General features: G+C 37.7%; 1 protein-coding gene across 1 annotated transcript; it reads right to left on the bottom strand.

Annotated features, from left to right (window-relative positions):
• Positions 1-1,032: 1,032 nt before the first annotated feature.
• On the bottom strand, positions 1,033-17,932 carry AGA (aspartylglucosaminidase). The gene is made up of 9 exons (XM_069855858.1): positions 17,787-17,932; positions 15,990-16,143; positions 15,273-15,385; positions 11,090-11,202; positions 10,027-10,141; positions 8,021-8,096; positions 7,067-7,174; positions 4,807-4,940; positions 1,033-3,979 (listed from the first exon to the last, which is right to left on the bottom strand). The coding sequence occupies exons 1-9, from the start codon at positions 17,923-17,925 to the stop codon at positions 3,879-3,881; spliced, it is 1,053 nt and encodes a 350-aa protein (XP_069711959.1). The 5' UTR covers positions 17,926-17,932; the 3' UTR covers positions 1,033-3,878.
• Between the last annotated feature and the right edge of the window lie 328 nt (positions 17,933-18,260).

Consider the following 18,260-nt stretch of genomic DNA (forward strand, 5'->3'; position numbering starts at 1 on the left):
CTCAAGTGGACGCTTTCACATAAAGCCTTTCTCCTGTTATGAGAGTTTGCTTGCGTAACAAGCCTGTTCATCTAACACATTAAGGTTTTCTCAATGCAGAGCTCTGAAATCACCACTTCTAACCAATAAACCCCCCTGACATTTAAAATTCAACTGTTTATGTCAAGCTTTACCTGAGAAAAGCATAATCAAAACCTTTTCTTAAAGATTTTTCCCTGTCCTATCAGGAAAAAAGAAAAGTTACACTTCGAGGTTACTGTTGCTTTTGTTTCACAGATCATCACCTGTCACTGTAAATGTCAGCTGATTGCACCAAGACAGCATTGCACCAGGAGGTGCATTTACCTAGGTTAATTACAACAGTCAGGGATAAAAAAAAAAGAGAATGAAAACACAACAAATATTGTTAAATGCACAAACGTGTAAAAATGTTTGCTACCTGACACAGAAGCTTTAACAATAACAACAAAACCAGTCTCAAAATCCTGGGATTCTGCACATCTGTTCATGGACACTTCAGTAAAGTTCTTTTGCTGTAAATTTAATGGAACTTATGTGGAGGAATGAATAGACACTCAGGTGAGAACATCTGTAGTTCAGTGGTTAACATATAACATACTAGCTGTGTATTAGAGCTAGAGCAAATTTTCACTGATTGTTCCTCACATACACAAACCACAGACCATAACTCTGAAATCCAACACATACTGTTTCAAAACAAGGATGAACAAAGTTGTTAATGAGCTACGACACTCAGGTGATAACCAAACCCAAACAACGAATGCTAATAGAATTTCTACATTAAAAAGCAAGAAGCGCCAGTGTTGTTTTTACCCTGTGAAGAGATTGTAGATTTACTTGAGTTTACACAGTTATTATTTGTAAATACTATCTGAAAGATGAACCTTGAATTCTCTGAAAATCTGAATTATTCTTTACTTAGGCAGTTGCAGGTGAAAGAACATATTTCATTGGTAACCTATAAACAGCAAAATGACAGGGAAGTTTTCTTCAGTAAGTGCACGCAAAGCGTTGTCAGGGTTCACATAGATTACTTTTATTAAATAACAATTTAGTGACAGGCAAAACCAGCGCATAATTGACATTATTAGTCAGACTACTGAGATAAGATTCTTTTCCTGTCTACATTAAATGAAGCCATAATTTGGTAAGAAGTTTTAGAAATAAAAAAAAAGTAGAGTAGCTAGAAGCAAAAGAACTTAAAACACAGTTGGATTTTAAAAAGTCCCACAACTTTACAGACAGGATGCATTCAACTGTACTACTAACTTGCAAATACTCATTTTCTGCTTTTTGTAGTAGAAGCTGGAGAGTAAAAACTTAAAAAAATATAATTTCAAGGAATTTTGTAAAAGGTAAAATAATTTTTTTTGCAACTCTAGCAGAAACTGTGAGAGTTTTTGCTTACTTTTAGCAGAGGTTTGTACTTGTAAAAAGCTTTCATGTATCTGCTAAGTGCAAGAAAACAGCACTACTATTAACAATCTTTAAAGAAATACTTTTTAATACAAAATAGTAAGAACATTCTTTTTTATTTGAAATAGTAATTTATAAATATTATAATTTATTATACTGTCAAAGTAACAGTATATTAAAATTTACACAAAGTAACCCTTTCATTTACGACAACTAATTCAGCACGACAAAGCAACCAACATTATTAAGCCACATGTATTAGTGCATATGTCTCATGGATACAAATAATTCTATTCTCATGTATAGATGAGCCAACCATGCAATATGTTAGGAAGTGTAACAGCACACTGTTACAGAGCACTCATCTCTCAGCACGGGCACTCAAAACCTCTAGTGGTGTACACCAGCTAACACAAAGTGGCATAAGCACACTAGAAAGTAAGCTGTGGATGTTCCCAACCTCTCTCAAAAATGAATCACGGTAGATTTAGCTGCAGCAGTTTGAGACACTATAAGTCAGCTGCCAGTACCGAACCTTCTGCATTTACAATCCACAGTGCTATCTTCAAAATAGCAATCTACTTGCACTTGACTGCCTGAGTTATTAGAAGGTACAGCAGCCATGGCAGAAGAGTTGTAGGTAGAGTCAGGTAACAGACAGACAACTTATCTGAAACCACTACAGATAGATCCAGTAAGAGCTCCTTTGACTAAAGCTTGTTGAGGCCTACATTGAACTCAGTCCTACGAGATGTTCTAAAGATCCTGTAACAAAAGTAAATTCTCCAAATAAATCACTCTGTTGATGAAGTTCAACAGCAGGCCCTTAAACTTGACTATTCTAGTTTGAATGGTTTTTTGTTCAGCTTTTAGAGATACCAACTGAGTTAGTATGGCAACAACCATTCTAAAGCACCGCAGACAAGCATCTAAACCTTACTTGTAGATGATCCATTAAGGTCTGCTTTTATTACCCAATAATTTTATTCTAGTAAACACAGTGTAAGTAAAGTGTTATGCTCCTTCCTCTTAATTCTTCCTAATTAAGTTTAGCAGAGTTTCAATCAAATGATCAGCAAGCCACCAAGTTAAGAATATGATCATATCTTCAAATATCTATGGAAGGATCCTCAAAATGCTGAAGTTATTACAAATAAATCATGGAAAGTGACAAACCCAGCTTCACCAGTTGCACTTATCTGTCACCCTGTAGGTATGCAACTGCTTTGTTGCAGAGGTAGATGTGCTACAGGAAAGGGCAAGCGTACAGTTTATTAGTGACAAGGAAATCACTGTGATTAAGATTTGTAACTTAACTTCCACTACAAAAAAAAGGTGACAGGAAGATTTCCACCTGTCTTCACATCAAGTTAAAGTCAATGCAAAACTCTGAAGGCTTGTACTCTCAGCTGTCGTGAAACAAGTTAAAAAGGTCCACAAGGAGATGCTCCTTACCTCTTAACTAAAGCTTTGAAATCTTTTCACTACTTCTCAACCCCCTTTCCTTGGTTGTCAGCATCTGCACGTAATTTTCTTTTCAAGAGAAGAGAAAACCTGGGCTGAATCTCAGAAAGAGACAATGAAATACTCTCAAAATAAGTCTCAAGTGTAGAGGCAGAGCCGCTCCCATTCCCTGCCCCTTATCCAGATTTCTCCCAAACATGTTTTTAATTGGAAAAGCAAAGGTGCAATTCAATGTTTACGATTCATCACTTTTGGTTACTTAGTTCTAATGAAAACAGACAGACTACAAGAGTCATTAGATGCTTGGTCTTTTTGCATGTGTAGACCACCTGTTCACCTTCTGTGCTCTCTTTGAAAGCTTTTATCCAGTGACAAAGGCTCTACTTTCCCCAAAAAGCAGGTATTGTAACTTGGCACTACTTGGAAGTAAGCATAAAACAGATAACCTCTTGTGGTATTTAGAATCACAGTTTGATTGTCAGATTTGTAAAAGGTTAAAAATTGAGTTGGGATGTAAGGTAATGCCTACTAAACTCATGACTTAGAGACCTCAGAAGTGAAGCTCATCAGTCCCATCTATTTCACTGAGATGTAAATTTTTACGCAGAGATTAACTGCTTATGCTAACTGTGAAAGTGTCAGCTTTAACTTTTCAATCATGTTCACTTCCCTCAAACTACACAGAGGCAGCTTTTTAAACCTCTCTCTAGATTATAGTACCAGTCTACATTCATTTAGAAATAAGTTACCAAGATAATTACACTAGGAAACTACAGATAAAGCTTAGCTGCACTACACAAAGCCATAATAAAGTAGAAGATAATAAAAACAGTGAAGTAGTAGATGCACCATCAGCACACCTTTGTACTTGTTGACATTATGCAACTGTAAATGTGAACATCCATTTAAAAAGGTAACACCTGAGGAACCTTAGCACCTTCCTCTTCTAAGTCAAGGCATTAACAGGACAAAAGAAATTAAATGCAATCTACTACTTGCTCAGTTGGCTGATGTAGCAAAGGGCTAGAAACCATGAAGTGAAACTGAGTGAATCCTGGAATTTTATTACAAGCAGCACCTAGGAAAGAAGAAGAAGAAAAAGAAATTATAATTTGCTACATTTAGGATTAGTGTCTTTGTCCTTGTACTTTATCATCTAAAGACTCAGTTACTAATACTACTACAACGTAAAATTATTCTTTTACAATCTGTTTAACCCAAGACATCTTGAAAATACTTCTTCTTATGAAAAACACAGTGCTACTGACTGCTATAGTGCAATTCATGCCCTTATAACACAGCAACATAAGTTAGGAAAATATCTTTCTCTTTCAGTCATGATTAACTTAATGAGTTCCTCCAACACTAATCTCTTAAAATACAGAACTATGGGAAATAAGAGATCAAAGAACAGCGATAAGCAGTCTAAGTAAATAAGCCACGTTGATTAGCAAATCGTATTTCCTACTGATCTAAGAGTTCACTAATGAGATGCCTGGCACAATGACTGATCTTGGGTTGCTTTGAAGGTATGCTTAACATTCATATACTCCCTGTCTTATGCCACATCGACGGGAGGCATAAGCATTCTTTTTTAAAACCTCCAAATTAATCATACACAGCTCAGGAAAACACATGAAGTTTGTAAATATTTTTGTTTCTTACCAAGACTCAAAAGTTTATGCAAGTCTAAGACATCAAAAGGCAGAGGAAAAATTCAAATATCTCAAGTCCACACTATGGCACAGCTACCAAATATTGGTGCTAAACAGTATTTGATACTATGAATGGCCAGTACTGCTGCAGCGATCAGAGAAAAATTAAACATTTCTGCTTTAAAATCCACCTGTACTACTGTGACATAGTTAGGGTCAATAAGCTTTGTCTGTTAACCAAAGCACATACCATAACTTCCAGTTGTATTGGCACATATAATGGCACCAAAGAACTTTGGAGCATACTTCTGGATTCTGGAAATAACTTTCTGACAGGCTACTGTTGGGTCTGTTCCCATCCTCATATACTCCACAGCTTGGTAACTGAAAAAAAACCCCAATCCCACAATGAGAGAACCATACTTGGGCTATATATTCTAAAATACCATCAAGACACCTTTACTTCTTTGAATAATAGAAACACAAGATAAATAACCTTTAACCAAACTTCCTATTATCAATTGTTATCCAAGTTCTACATGGAAAGTAATCTGAAGCAGAACTAAAAGGGACTGCAAGATGCCATCTATGTCATCTACAATTCTAAGGCAGAACCAAGCCTGGGATAACACTGATAACTTTCAATAGAAGAGGCTAAGCAGCAGATCAGCTAAAGAACTGCAAAGAAGCAGTTAAACAGTTAGTGGCTTTTATTTTTCATTGCATGACTACATCTGATATCAAAAGTTATTACTAGTTTTCAAAACGCCCAAAGTCTAGACTTTCTTTTCTTTAGGAAGCTGACCTCTGATGTTACATTACTGATAAATCATTGACTTAAGTAAGCATTAAAAATATCTTTCAGAAAAACCTTAAGTTTCTAAAAACCTCAAAATTGATACTTTTTTATTTCATTAATATGAAGGTAAAATGTTTTGATCAAGACTATGAGCCACTTCCAATTTTTTTGCAAGACAATTTAAAAAAAAAAATCTTACTGTAAATGAAAGAGTAATCAAAAAATTTTTTTTTTGTATCTACAGTATCATTAGAATATAAGGGCATTTCTTAAGATGGATCAGTTGCATTTCCAAAATGTCTTAAGGAGGCAAAAAATTAGTTTTGTTGTCATTTTCTTCAAGAACTTGAAGATTAAAAGATAATGCATAATATACTTACAAACAAACACTAGATTCTTATTTTGATGAAAGATGCACATACGTGGACCAACTCTTGTTGCACTGACTCATCTACAGATAACGTTAACTATAGATGTTATCAAAGCACTGCAGAAGAGAACTTTCCTTGCATTTTGAGATTCCCCATTACCTTTGATTTATTCTAACCATCAAACAGGTTCAAGTTATCTAAAGATAATTATCTGAATACAAAACTGTATTTTACAAGGGTCTCTTCACTAATCAAAAACTCAGTAAGATGTTACTATCTCAAAGAAGGCAGACAGAAAATATTAGAAATTTTGCCCTTTATCCGCTACTTCCTTCACTTCTGGCAGGTCTATTCTATTCTTTGTTTATACATCAGAACAGCTAAGTAACACGGAATTAGGAAAGATCTGTTATGTACAAGGAACCTGTGATTAACCATTTAGTTTGGGTTGTTTTCTAAAACCCACTGGTGCCCACACAGAATATTTCAAGCAATACAGCCAAATCCTCCAGGCTACACAACTGTAATATAAGCTTTTATTGATTGACCTCATAGTGGAGTTCAACTCACTACTACTGTTAGTATCTGATACCTTAGGATAATTCATGAAGCTATCAATTGCCTTTTATTTCGAGACTGGTTTGGAACAAGCTTGAAACTCACTGAGGACATCTGTAAATATGCAACAACTAAGTAGGCATTCATAACTACCGGTTTCAGAAATAACACCTGAGTAATATGGACGCCACTACTATATATCCCTCCAAGCATAAGTGTCCATAATGTTTAGCACAGACTTCCTTAAATCATTCCTCTTGAGACTGACACACAACTGTCGACTCAGTGATGGAAAACAGACATATTTTACACAAACTACACAATGATGATGACAGCACTAAAACACCTCTTAGTTTCAAATTAGATTCAATTTAAATAGGATTGTTACAGTGACACCTTCCTACCCTCCTGTGCAATCCCAGACTCATCCCTCACACTTTCTACAATTTAACACTTACATCCTACTCAACAAAATACTTTGGAGGAGAAAGCTTATCAGTTCTGTTAAAAAGCATACAGGTTAGGAATATACTCATCATTGCCTGTTTGCTCTCAGCTTGGCAGTATTTAGGGGATCTGTCATCAAGATATTTCAGAAGTCACTTCTTTTAAGACAGATCACAAAGATGACTTGATTCTGCTACCGTTCTTTCCCCTTGCATTCCTTCCTTTACTCCCACTTTAGGAGCCAGTAAGTCAGGCTGTCTTTTTATTCAATTACTTCATTTACTGAGTTCACATTTTTGCTAGTGAACACTAGCAAGTCTGCCCTAAGGACAAACCTGGGTAAGAAGCGCATCATGATGTCACCATCCCCAGTAGCTGCAGCTCCTCCAGCTGTACTATCCGCATAGGATCCTGCTCCAGCTATCGGAGAATCTCCTACACGGCTGTAGCGAACAATGAAAAATAAAAAACAAACAAACAAAACCTGGAAACTACAGAAAACTATAATTTACTAATTCCAGTGGGACTGCATTAATGTAATAGCTCTTGGCCTCACATCAGCACGTTCTTGTGACTTGGGTACAATTTTAACTTTGTCAACTTTACTGCCTCCAGCTGAGTTAGCATTAAACCCACAGGAGAACAGAACAGGTAAAGAGGTCACTGCTCTGCAGTCAGAAGTCTTGTCTTAAAACTATCAATAAAAGTGATCTGTGGTAACCTGACTGACCTGAGGCTTAATCTACCTCTAATGCATAACTGTCTGTTATTTATACTGACTATAGTTAGAGCAGTAAGGTTTAACCAGCAGGCAACAGTAAGCAGCTGGGGACATTAGTATGTTCAATAATTTGTTGCTAAATCCAAAAATTGTCTGACTTGGTAAACACAGAAGATTCCTAACTGGGTAGAAAAAAATCTCAAAGACAAAATATAAGCCTGGGGCTCTGAATCTATGTACAGTTCTTCAGAGAGCATGCACCTCTCTACAATGCTCATTTCTTTCCAGTGCCTTGTGTTACAGACTGCCTTACAACTCTGCCACTTATTTGTGTATGTACAGTGAATTAAGCCAGCTGAAAAAAACCACCTTCCCCCAAACAAACACAAATGATCTTGAAACTGCATTAGCCTCTCAGCACTGGGATTTATGGCAATGTCCAGAAATAAGCAAGGCCAGTTTTGATCACTGCAATCTAAGACGTGTAACTTTAGCTTAATATAGGATAAGTTTAATATAGGAAATGAGGTGGAGAGCAAAGCCTTGATGTAAAACCAGAGATACTAACCCTGGAATTTTGTGGACTGCACCATTAGTAGATGTCCCCGAAACAACAGTTCCACTCGCACCAATTACAACCATACCTAAAATTTTCAATAGGGTTGAAACACTTAGAAACATTCCTCACCAAAGTGTGAATTGAACAAATTTGTTATCAAGCAGAACCACAATACTCAGAATATTCAAATTACTGACATCCTGAAACACAGAAAAGTTGCACTCCTAAAGAAAACAAGTCCTTTCTAAAACACATTTGGAAACTTTTTCGGTGTATTATGAGAAGTCAGAATGGAATCTAAATCAGCAAGTGCCACACTGTTCAAAGTTGTATGTTACTGCTGCCCAAGCAACCACCGTCTCCTAATATACACCAATATTAACCAGTAGACAACAAGTAACTGGCATCATCATATCCTGCGCTAGTATCATAAGAACAAAGTTTAGAAACTATAAATGGTACTTAGGGGAAATTAAGAAACATGTCAGAACAATGAGCTTATATTTGGCAAAAGGTGAAATATTGCCTATAAAAGTAACAAAATTAAAAGGAAGGCAATCAGATGTGTGGATAAGCCTACCCACTGTTAATTTTGTGCTGATAAGGAAGCCGCTGCCTCCTTAGAAAAGCTTAGGCTGGCATCTGGAACAGGATTGGGATCAGATGCTTCTCCATAAAGCAAGACTTCATCTCTTTAAGAGAAGGCAGAAATTGCTGCTAGCATCAAACTCCAGAATGAAGCAAGAGCCAAGAAGCAGAATTCAAATTCTATGATCTCATTAAGCAGTACCTCCTTCTCATAGACGAGTTTCCTGACCAATAGGAGCTAAAACATAGAGGCACCAACTCTATGGCCAACATCAGCCTCCGCAAAAAGACTGGGAGGGCATCAGTTCCTACCAACTTTCTAAATGCATTCTGAATGAAGACTTCTCAACATGTGCCAGTCAAGGAGACATTTCATACATAAACAATGAAGTTGGAGAACTTGAAGTACAAATATAAGTGTCATCAATGCTTGAATTGTATATAGCAGACTGACCTCTTATCTTGACACTCTGGAATTTGAGTTTTATAGAACATACTGAAGACTGTATATCTTAGTAAAGAAAGCCACCTACCAACTTAAGAATTTGGTAAGTTTTTGGTAAGTTGCCTGACTTCTGTTGAACGTTAATTGGTTATTAGTAGAGTGGACTGGAAGCAAAGAAGAAAGATTTAAACTTGAAACAACTTGTCAATTCTTGGTATTGCAAATACTGTCAGGCAAAGAGTTCTGAATTGCTAAACTGAGTGTAAGTTTCAAGACTACAAAGTATAAAGCTTTGAAAGACATTAATCTGTAACTGCTCCAGTCCTTTCTCTGATCTGCTCATTAATCAGCTTATAGGCTAAGCAATTAACAGTACTCAGTCAGTAAACTCTTGAAGTCTTTGGGGACTACTACTTCTAACTTGTTTTAGGCATAGTAGTTTCTGTAGAAATTTATTGATTTAGTCCAAAGACAGAACAGAAAAAAATGAAAGGAGCTTTATTTTATAAGTTTAAGGACTGTTTGACAAACATTCCTTTTGGTTGGCAAACTGTTTACTCATTTCTTCTACTACAGCAGAGCCTTTTAAGTTGGCCTGACAGCTACAGGGGAGAACTGACCTAAGTAAACTATAATCAAGATAAGAATAATTATTTTTAACCTTGATCAGCTTTCTAAGCATCCACAGCTGCCCAAGTAATTATGCCAAGATATATGAGGGAAAAGCAGCAGGGCAATGAACAAATAGCTAAGGGCAAAAAACCAAAACAAGTGGCTATGCATGCAGTGCACTGGAAAAAAACCCAAACCAACAAATCCTAATTTTAGGCTCTCCATCTTAATAGAAGACAAATCTTGAAACCATTATAAATAAAAAATAACATCTATATGAAATACTTCTATTTAAATTCAGTATGATTTAATCTGTAGGGGAATAAAGAAAAAAAACAAACAGAGCATCAGAGTTACCAAAGTTTGTTACCAATAGTGTCATGATCATGAACACTTCTTTGTGAGATGGTCTGTTCTTCTTTACAAGTTACTTTTTCAGGCCGTTTGTATGGACCACAGGATTTTGAAGAGTCCGGGACCACATTCTGTAATTATTATTTTATTTGCATGAATAACATATAATGTTTCATTACAGATAAAAATACTAAAATCAATATACAAGGTCTACTATACATGTATCAGATGCCCAATACTTAAATTATACAGCTGCACTGAAATCTTGTAAAGTGTTCCACTTAAATAATAAAGACTGACCGTTATTATACAGTAAAAAGTTTTTTCTCTAAAAAGTCATGTTATTCAAATTAATGATAAAAACAAAGCAGCTCCTTCTTCAGGAAAATGAAGAAAATTTTCAAGGTAAAAAAAAATAACCACATGAACTCAGCTTGTTTTACTAACGCTAAGTCAAGATATTATTGTTAAGTCAGTATTACAGTCAAGTTATTTTCCCAGCTGAAAAACAGAACATGTATTGAATTAAAATAGTTCAGCAATGAATTTCATATCCAAGAAACAACGAAGACACTGTACAAACATGTAGAAATCTGCAACACTGACCACAAAATACAACAAAAAGCCCAAACCAACCACCATAACAGGCAATTTTAACATGGCGAGCTGCCTTAATATGATGTGTTCACAGGTCTGCATAAAGCCTCTCTAACTGTTTAAGGATCTTAATATATTGTTACTGCAGATTTTTTTTCAGAAATTCATACATGCATCAATAAACACACATAGAGCTTTATTTAGTTTGAGAAATTCTACCCAAATTTAGAACTGAAAAAATATTTCTCCCACCAAAATAGTACTGCAGCAAAGTCAAAACCAGCAGGGTCAAAGAAGTAAGAGCTAGACATAGGCTCTTCCTGAGTCTACAAAATACTTGGTAATTCCAAGTTCGTTCTGCTTAATAAGCAATCTGTTTTTTTCTTCACGTGAAAAACACAACACCTATACAAGCTGAAAGGAAAAGGCTATGCTGCAGTGACTTTCTAAACCCACCCTTCAACATCACCACTGCACTGTACCTTCCAGTAGTTTGGCTGGCAGCTTTGATTTAGCCACTGTGAATATACCGAGAGAGATTTTTGGGTAGTTAAATCTTCATAGGGAAATCCCATTCTTACAGCAAACAGGGAGGCTTAAAAAGCAGCAACAAAACAAAAAGCATTAATTCATTCACTTTATGTATCTTATGATAATGCATTTATGTAGTGTTATCTGGAAACAAAGAAATTCTATATTCTCTATGGAGATGAGAAATAAATCTTCAGAAAGCAGTATCAGCCATTACAGTCATGCACAACTACAGTAACAAACTTGCCCTTCACAGCCAATATCAAATTTTCCCAATTCACTGTACGTCTGTTAACGCAGTGAAGTTTTACCATTGAATGAGAAAAAAATTCAACTCTGTTAATCAACTGGACACAAATAAACTGAAGCAAAAGTGACCTGAGGTGAGTGCATCACAGAAATATTTAAATGATACAAATAACAGCATACTTTCCTTAGAAAATTAGCCTACTATGAAACGTAAGTAACAGCACATTTGCCATTAAAACACCGATACTTACAGGAATCAATCCACCAGCTTACATCATATTACGCTGCTTCTTTACAGTTTTAAAAGTGACTGCTTCCTTCTTTTGCAAATTAATATACTATGTGCCAAGGGAGCAAACAAAATACCAACACAAGCAATGAAAGAATGCTGCACTTCCAAGAATGTCTTATATATTAGGGGAAGAGAAAAAGAAATAAGATCAACTGTTCTTTCATCCTTTAGTTAGAGATACCTTTGATACTACCTAGTAACAGATATTATTGCTAGATGCAGATGCTTGAACAATTTACATTACCAATCCTTGATAATAACGTCACTGTAATACACAGCTGAACAAGCTTCTCCAGTCCAGGAATCGAGAAAAGCCTTCCATTATTTCTGGACAGCTTTCCTTTGTTTTTCTTAAAAACTGACACAATAGAACTCGCTATACTCAAGAAAAAGAAAACTGACAGCTTCAATAAAACAGGCACTTATTTTCCCATTTCTAGAACAAGCAGGCAGGTGTTTGGTTTTGGGTTTTTTTTTTTAGGTAAAATTGTGCTTTTGCATGTTTGTTAGTCATTCTTTCATGACTTTTGAAGCCTTGTTTCTATTCCAGGAAGCAAAGCCGGTCATTTTTATGCTCTGAAGTTTTCACTTGGATTATTGGTCAAAGTATTGCTTGGACAAAAACGGAAAAGCACAAGAACACTGCGATTATGGAACTTTCCTATCTATTGGAGACAAACTTGAAAATTTCTTGGCAGATGATAACAAAAATTATTCTTTTTTTTTTTTCCCCTCACTTGTAATCATTCTGCACGGAACATCCCTCACCAGACTCTTTATTGCCAGTTTTCTGTGACCTTTCCTAAAGAAAGGGATCATAATCTGTTGCCATCAGATCTTTCCCCTCTACTCAGGGAGGCCACACTGTGTCCAGTTCTGGGCTCCCCAGCAGAAGAGAGATGTAGACATACTGGAGAGAGTCCTGTGAAGGGCCACAAAGGTGAGTAAAGGACTGGAATATCTCTCCAGTGAGGAAAGGCTGAGAGAGTTGGGACTGTTCAGCCTGAATAAAGAAAAGGCTCAGAAAGTTCTCATCAGTGTACAAAAATATCTCAACAGAGAATATTCCAAATCAGGCAGTTTTTGTTGGAGCCTAGTAACAGGACAAGAGGCCATGGGCACAACCTGAAACACAGGTGGTTCCCTCTGAACAGCAGGAAACACTCTTACACTCTGAGGGTGACAGAGTAGCCCAGATACTCCTATAGAGATACTCAAAAGCAATCCTGACATGGTCCCAGGGAACCACCTCCAGGTGGCCCTAGTTGAAGGTAGATTGAAACAGAAGTCTTCATGTCCCTGACAAGCTCAACCATTCCGCGATACTGTAATACATCCTCTTCCTTAAGTTCTCCATGTACCAAAGGTTTTAAAATATTTCAGTTTTTTGAGTCAAAGTAAACAGAACTATGAAGACTATTAGCTGACATGGCACTCTAACAGATTCCATCCATATTTTTAACATTGAAAACAGAAATTTTATGTTGCTGCCATTAAAACTTTACCACCAGAAACAATGTACCACTCGCACATTTAAAAATGATCAGCTGCAATTTAATGCATGTCACAGCTTGCCACCTTCTCCTCTCTAGTATCAACTATTCATAGAAATGAAATTTTAGTAGCCAAGAAGAACTTCCTATATTATATCACTAAACATACTCAAATCAGAGTGCAGCTTAGTTATCGGGAAAAGAATAGGGAATAATCACAGCAGTTTTGCACAATGAATAATAAAAGCCTGCAAAGGTTATATAGATTTATATGGAAGGGTTTTACTATTCTAGCTAGCTTTTCTGGTGAAAATGCAGATATTTTTATTTAGAAAATAAACTGTTATTTCTCTCGCATGTTAATTTGAAGTTTCAAAGGTATTATTCTGAAGCTAGAGCTCAATTTCCTCCTTAACAATCTTCATCTGGTAATGAAGACTATACTTTCCTTGAACCAAGGTTTTGCTTCCACAAGAATATACATTCCTCCACAAGCAATATTACTCTCTCAATTTCTCCATTGCTTTGAATCATTCACTAACACTCATCACCATACCCAATTTTTACTCAGATATATTTTCAGCTTTTATGTTTGTCTTTTGCTGCTACCACTAGACAATTTATTCTGATGAAGACTTCCCTGATAGTAAGGGCTCAGCATAACAGCCTTATCCACATGACTATTACGCAAAGACCTATCTTCTTAGGCTTGAAAGGGTATTTTAAATCAGCACTTGAATTCTTCCGTTTCTTCATCCTCCTTGCCTTTTCTGCTCATTCTACCAATCAGAAATTAAAAATATTTTGATAGCTACCAATGACAGTGAAAGAAGTATTACGACCATTTCTTCCTCCTCTATTTAATAGTTGACCAATTTATTTTTCACAATCACCAGTGAAATCTGTTACCAAACCCACCCATAACCTAATCATGACCAACTGCTTGAATCGCATAGAAAAAACTCACTGGATCATCAAGTCCAACCATTCCTATCAATCACTAAACCATGCCCCTCAGCACCTCATCTTTTAAATACCTCCAGGAAAGGTGACTCAACCACCTCCCTAAGCAGCCTGTTCCAGTGCCCAATGACCCTTTCTGTCAAAAATTTTTTCCTGATGTTTTTTCCTGTTTTTTCATCCTATTACTTGTAACTTGGGAGAAAAGACCAACACTCACCTCTCTACAATATCCTTTCAGGTTAATTGTAGGGGGCAATCAGGTCTCCCCTCAGTCTCCTCTTCTCCAGACTAAACAACCTGAAGTCCCACCTTACAAGACTTGTGCTCCAGACCCTTCACCAGCTTTGTTGCCTTTCTCTGGACAAGCTCCAGTACCTCAATGTCCTTCTTGCAGTGAGGGATCCAAAACTGAACACAGTATGCAAGGTGTGACCTCACGAGTGCTGAGTAAATGCCTTTCTTAGCAGGCAGATACAAAGTGAAAGTCCTTAACTATGAGCCAAGTAACCTTCCATTCCCTTCTCGTATACCTCCCTGGAACATACATCTCTTGAAACCAGTATTATGCAAACAGCAGCAGCTTATATCTGAAAAGCTTAACTTCTCCTCCAGGCCGCTCTCCCTCTTCTGTTGTGTGTAGGAGTACAACCCCATATGCAATATTTTTATGTTCAAGTTCTCACTAATATTTTTGAACAATTAAATACAGTAATTGTGCTCGATATATACTGAAATAGTAAAATGTAACTGTAGTGACTCTTAATTATGTCATTCCTTAGAAAATGTTATTCCATGGTTTTAAATGAAATATTTACATCTAATAACTTCTATAGTGTCTTGTATCAAATAATCTTTGATACCTTTCATATCAGTGACGTTAGAAAAGCTTTGGGATTACAAGTTAATACTTGCAGCTAATTTTGTGGGAAGACCATAAAATTGTATTTTTCTTTTCATGTGCAAATAATGGAATAAACCCAAATTTATAGAGTGTAAGTACTTCTGAATTATTTGACCAGATCTATTTGATTGTCAGGAAATCCTTCCACCTATATTACCAAGATTAATATGTCCACTTTAACAGGAAATGTTTTAATAAGAGGGTATTGACTTGGAAACAGTTAAAGAAATAATTACCTGACTCTCCCACTAATAATGTATGCTTAGTGTATTCAATGACCTTTCGAGCTACACCAATTGCATTTTTTACATGTCTGAGATCCGCAACTGCACCAACTTCCATAGTGTTGCTGGAAACAAGAAATATTTAAAAACTTATTAAAAATACAATAGTAATTGTTCATTTTTTAATTAGACAAAATCTGTTCTCATCTAAATTAGAAAGCTTCCTCCTTTAACACACTGTTTTAATTGCTTTATGCTACAGACAGATGGCATCACACCAGTAGGGAAAAGCTTCATACATCTATTTCCTTACACAGGCATGGGGATGTTGCTTAACTAACAATAACTCCATCCACACTAATATTTTGTTACCTAAACTCATAACATGAGCCAAACACTTGCCATTACTTTTTAAACAGTACAGATTTAAATGGTAAATAAGGCATAGAAGACAATTGCTCCAGAAGTGAAATATTTATGGAAAGAATGTAAAGGGAAAACTTCACAATATTACAGACCATATGCTTACTGCATTACATGTAAAGATTCAATAACAAACACGCTTAATTACTCTTCCACCAATCAGGTAAGTATTATTCCTAGTTCCAGAAGTGAACACATAACTTGTCCCACAGTCAGACCTAAACCAACAAGACCTCTGTAACAACTTTTACACTACAACATGCTAAGAATTACAAGGATTATTCTTTTCTCATATAGTTTTCTTACCCATCCATAATCATGGCATCCAGTGTTGTTTCTCCACTTTCATCTGGGCTCCCTCCATATCCCACACTCCCATCGCATTGATCAATCTCACACTGAGCACAGCCTCTCTCAACTGCATCCAGCTCAGAACCTCCCAACTGTAATACTCTCCAAGCTGTAATCAACACAAATAATTAAATTACACCAGTGAAAACAGCCTCTGCTACTGTTTTAAATGTTTTAAAGATAGAAATAATTAAGATACACTATGTACGTGGATTTAAAAAAAATAAACTAAAATTTACTGAAGTATAAATGTATTCAAAAAAATGTAAAGCATTACTTTTCTACACACTGGGGTTTTTTGCATATCTGATTAGTGGTTTTGACTGAGAAATGAAGCTGGTTTAATGACTTGTAAGGTGTTATTTACTGTAATCATCACAACTTCTATATACCACATAACCTCCTTTGCCTACAACATGGTGACCCAAAAGATCTAAACCTACATTAGTAACTACGTAAGAATAAAAAAGAACTGCAAATTATATACAAGAAATAGCAGTCTCCAAATTCTCCTGTTCAAGCGATAGTCTTCTTTTCTCTAGGCTCTAGCTCATGGTGCGGTTTCATAAGACATGTCAAACAACATGATTTGAATACACCGGGCCTGAAGGCTTGGCACACGACATTTCACAAGGCTGGACCTCAGGCAAGATTTTCCAAGATGCCTGAGCTTGCTGCAATCCTGCCTCCTCCTCCTTGTGCCGGCTCTGGTGCTTCACCATTTGCCAGACCTAGCACATGGGAGGCAGAAGCACACAACCCAGCTCTTTTCAGCAGAAGTTATTACACTCTCTCACCAAGCCTCACCTTCACACATGCTGCATGCAACTGCATGAAACCACCTGCACCAAGTAAAAAAAAAAGACTTAATACCTAGCTTCCTACTCAACATATGCTTGTCTTTACTACAAACTTCAGTGTGAGGGGCACTGCTTCAATTCCTATTACCTTTACCACCGTGAGTAGCCTTAGCACAAGCTTTCAAAAAGCTGTAAAGCAAGGACCTCGCACAACTGTATTTCACTTCAGAACAATACAAGGTCTTAGAGGTAACCCGTTTCAGTAGGAAGGCTTCTCTAATCAGGGGGTGTTTACAACTCAATCATGCTAAAACAGCCTATGAGACTTTTAATAACTATTTACAACTAAGTTTATGTATAGCCTGTGAGTGTTTTAGTAAGTATTCACAAATAAATTTACATTGCAATAGCAAAACCTGCTTTGACTGTCAGTAACACATCAGAAAACACAGAAGCTCCAATAAAGTATCATATTCAGACCTATTTAAATCTTTGGGGACGGAATGAATCTCAGAAAGGCAAAATTAAAAACAAATCACCACTGTGAAGAGTCATAAGAGTGTAAATCACGTTATCAGCGAAAAAATGCTTTTAATCCACCTCTCCCACAGCTCAGAACTCCCTCTTCTTCTTTCCAAACGCATTTTTTCCCCCGGTTTTTGAAGTTAAACCATCTGCTCGCAGGCTCCTAGGGCTCAGCGACAGCCCCATCAGTGCAAACCGGCTGGGAACAGGAGGGTCCCCGGCTCCCCCGCGCCCCGTCCGAGCGGGCAGGAATCGCGTGGAGCCTCCCCGGCGGTACCCGGGCTCGCGGGGAGCCCTGCGGGGAGTCCGGCCTCCAGAAGCGAGGTTTTAAACTCGGTTTTCAAGCCAGCAAGCAGACCCCCTCACCCTCCCCCCGCCGGGTCGTCAGCACGGAGCGCACGGCCCGGCCCCCCCCCGCGGGGGGCACCTGTCTCCGCGGCCGTCTTAAACGCCCAGGTGTTGATGACTACGGGCAGGGCGGCGGCTGAGGCAGCGCCACCCGGCTGCGACACGCCGAGCAGGAAGGGAGCGACCGCCAGCCACCGCCAGGCCCCGCCGGCCGCCATCACCGCCCCCGCCCGGCCCGCGGCTGCGCATGCGCGGAAGGGGGTTGTGGGGGGAACGCCCGGGGGAGGAGCGGCCAGGGCCCCCCCCTCCCCCTACGGGAAGGGCAGGGAGCGCGGCGGGGGGAACGCTGCTGGAGTGGGGGGTGCTGCTGCATGGGACCTTAACGATGGTAAAATCAAAGAATCGTCGAATGGTTTGGGTTGGAAGGGACCATAAAGGTCATGGAATCATAGACTTATACAATGGTTTGGGTTGGAGGGGACTATGAAGATCATAGAATCAAAGAATCATCGAATGGTTTGGGTTGGAAGGGACCTTAAAGGTCATAGAATCA

The sequence above is a fragment of the Phaenicophaeus curvirostris genome, chromosome 4 (genome assembly GCF_032191515.1).
Source record: "Phaenicophaeus curvirostris isolate KB17595 chromosome 4, BPBGC_Pcur_1.0, whole genome shotgun sequence".
Lineage (NCBI taxonomy): Eukaryota > Metazoa > Chordata > Aves > Cuculiformes > Cuculidae > Phaenicophaeus > Phaenicophaeus curvirostris.

What these genes read in the sequence shown, in the direction of transcription:
- AGA (XM_069855858.1), bottom strand. Translation starts at nt 17,925, where the DNA reads ATGGCGGCCGGCGGGGCCTGGCGGTGGCTGGCGGTCGCTCCCTTCCTG. An exon ending in ATTATTAGTGGGAGAGTCAG is followed by an intron (nt 11,203 to 15,272) that starts GTAATTATTTCT and finishes CTGCTTTTTAAG; the next exon opens with CCTCCCTGTTTGCTGTAAGA. An exon ending in ATGATGCGCTTCTTACCCAG is followed by an intron (nt 4,941 to 7,066) that starts GTTTGTCCTTAG and finishes GTTTTTTTTCAG; the next exon opens with TTACCAAGCTGTGGAGTATA.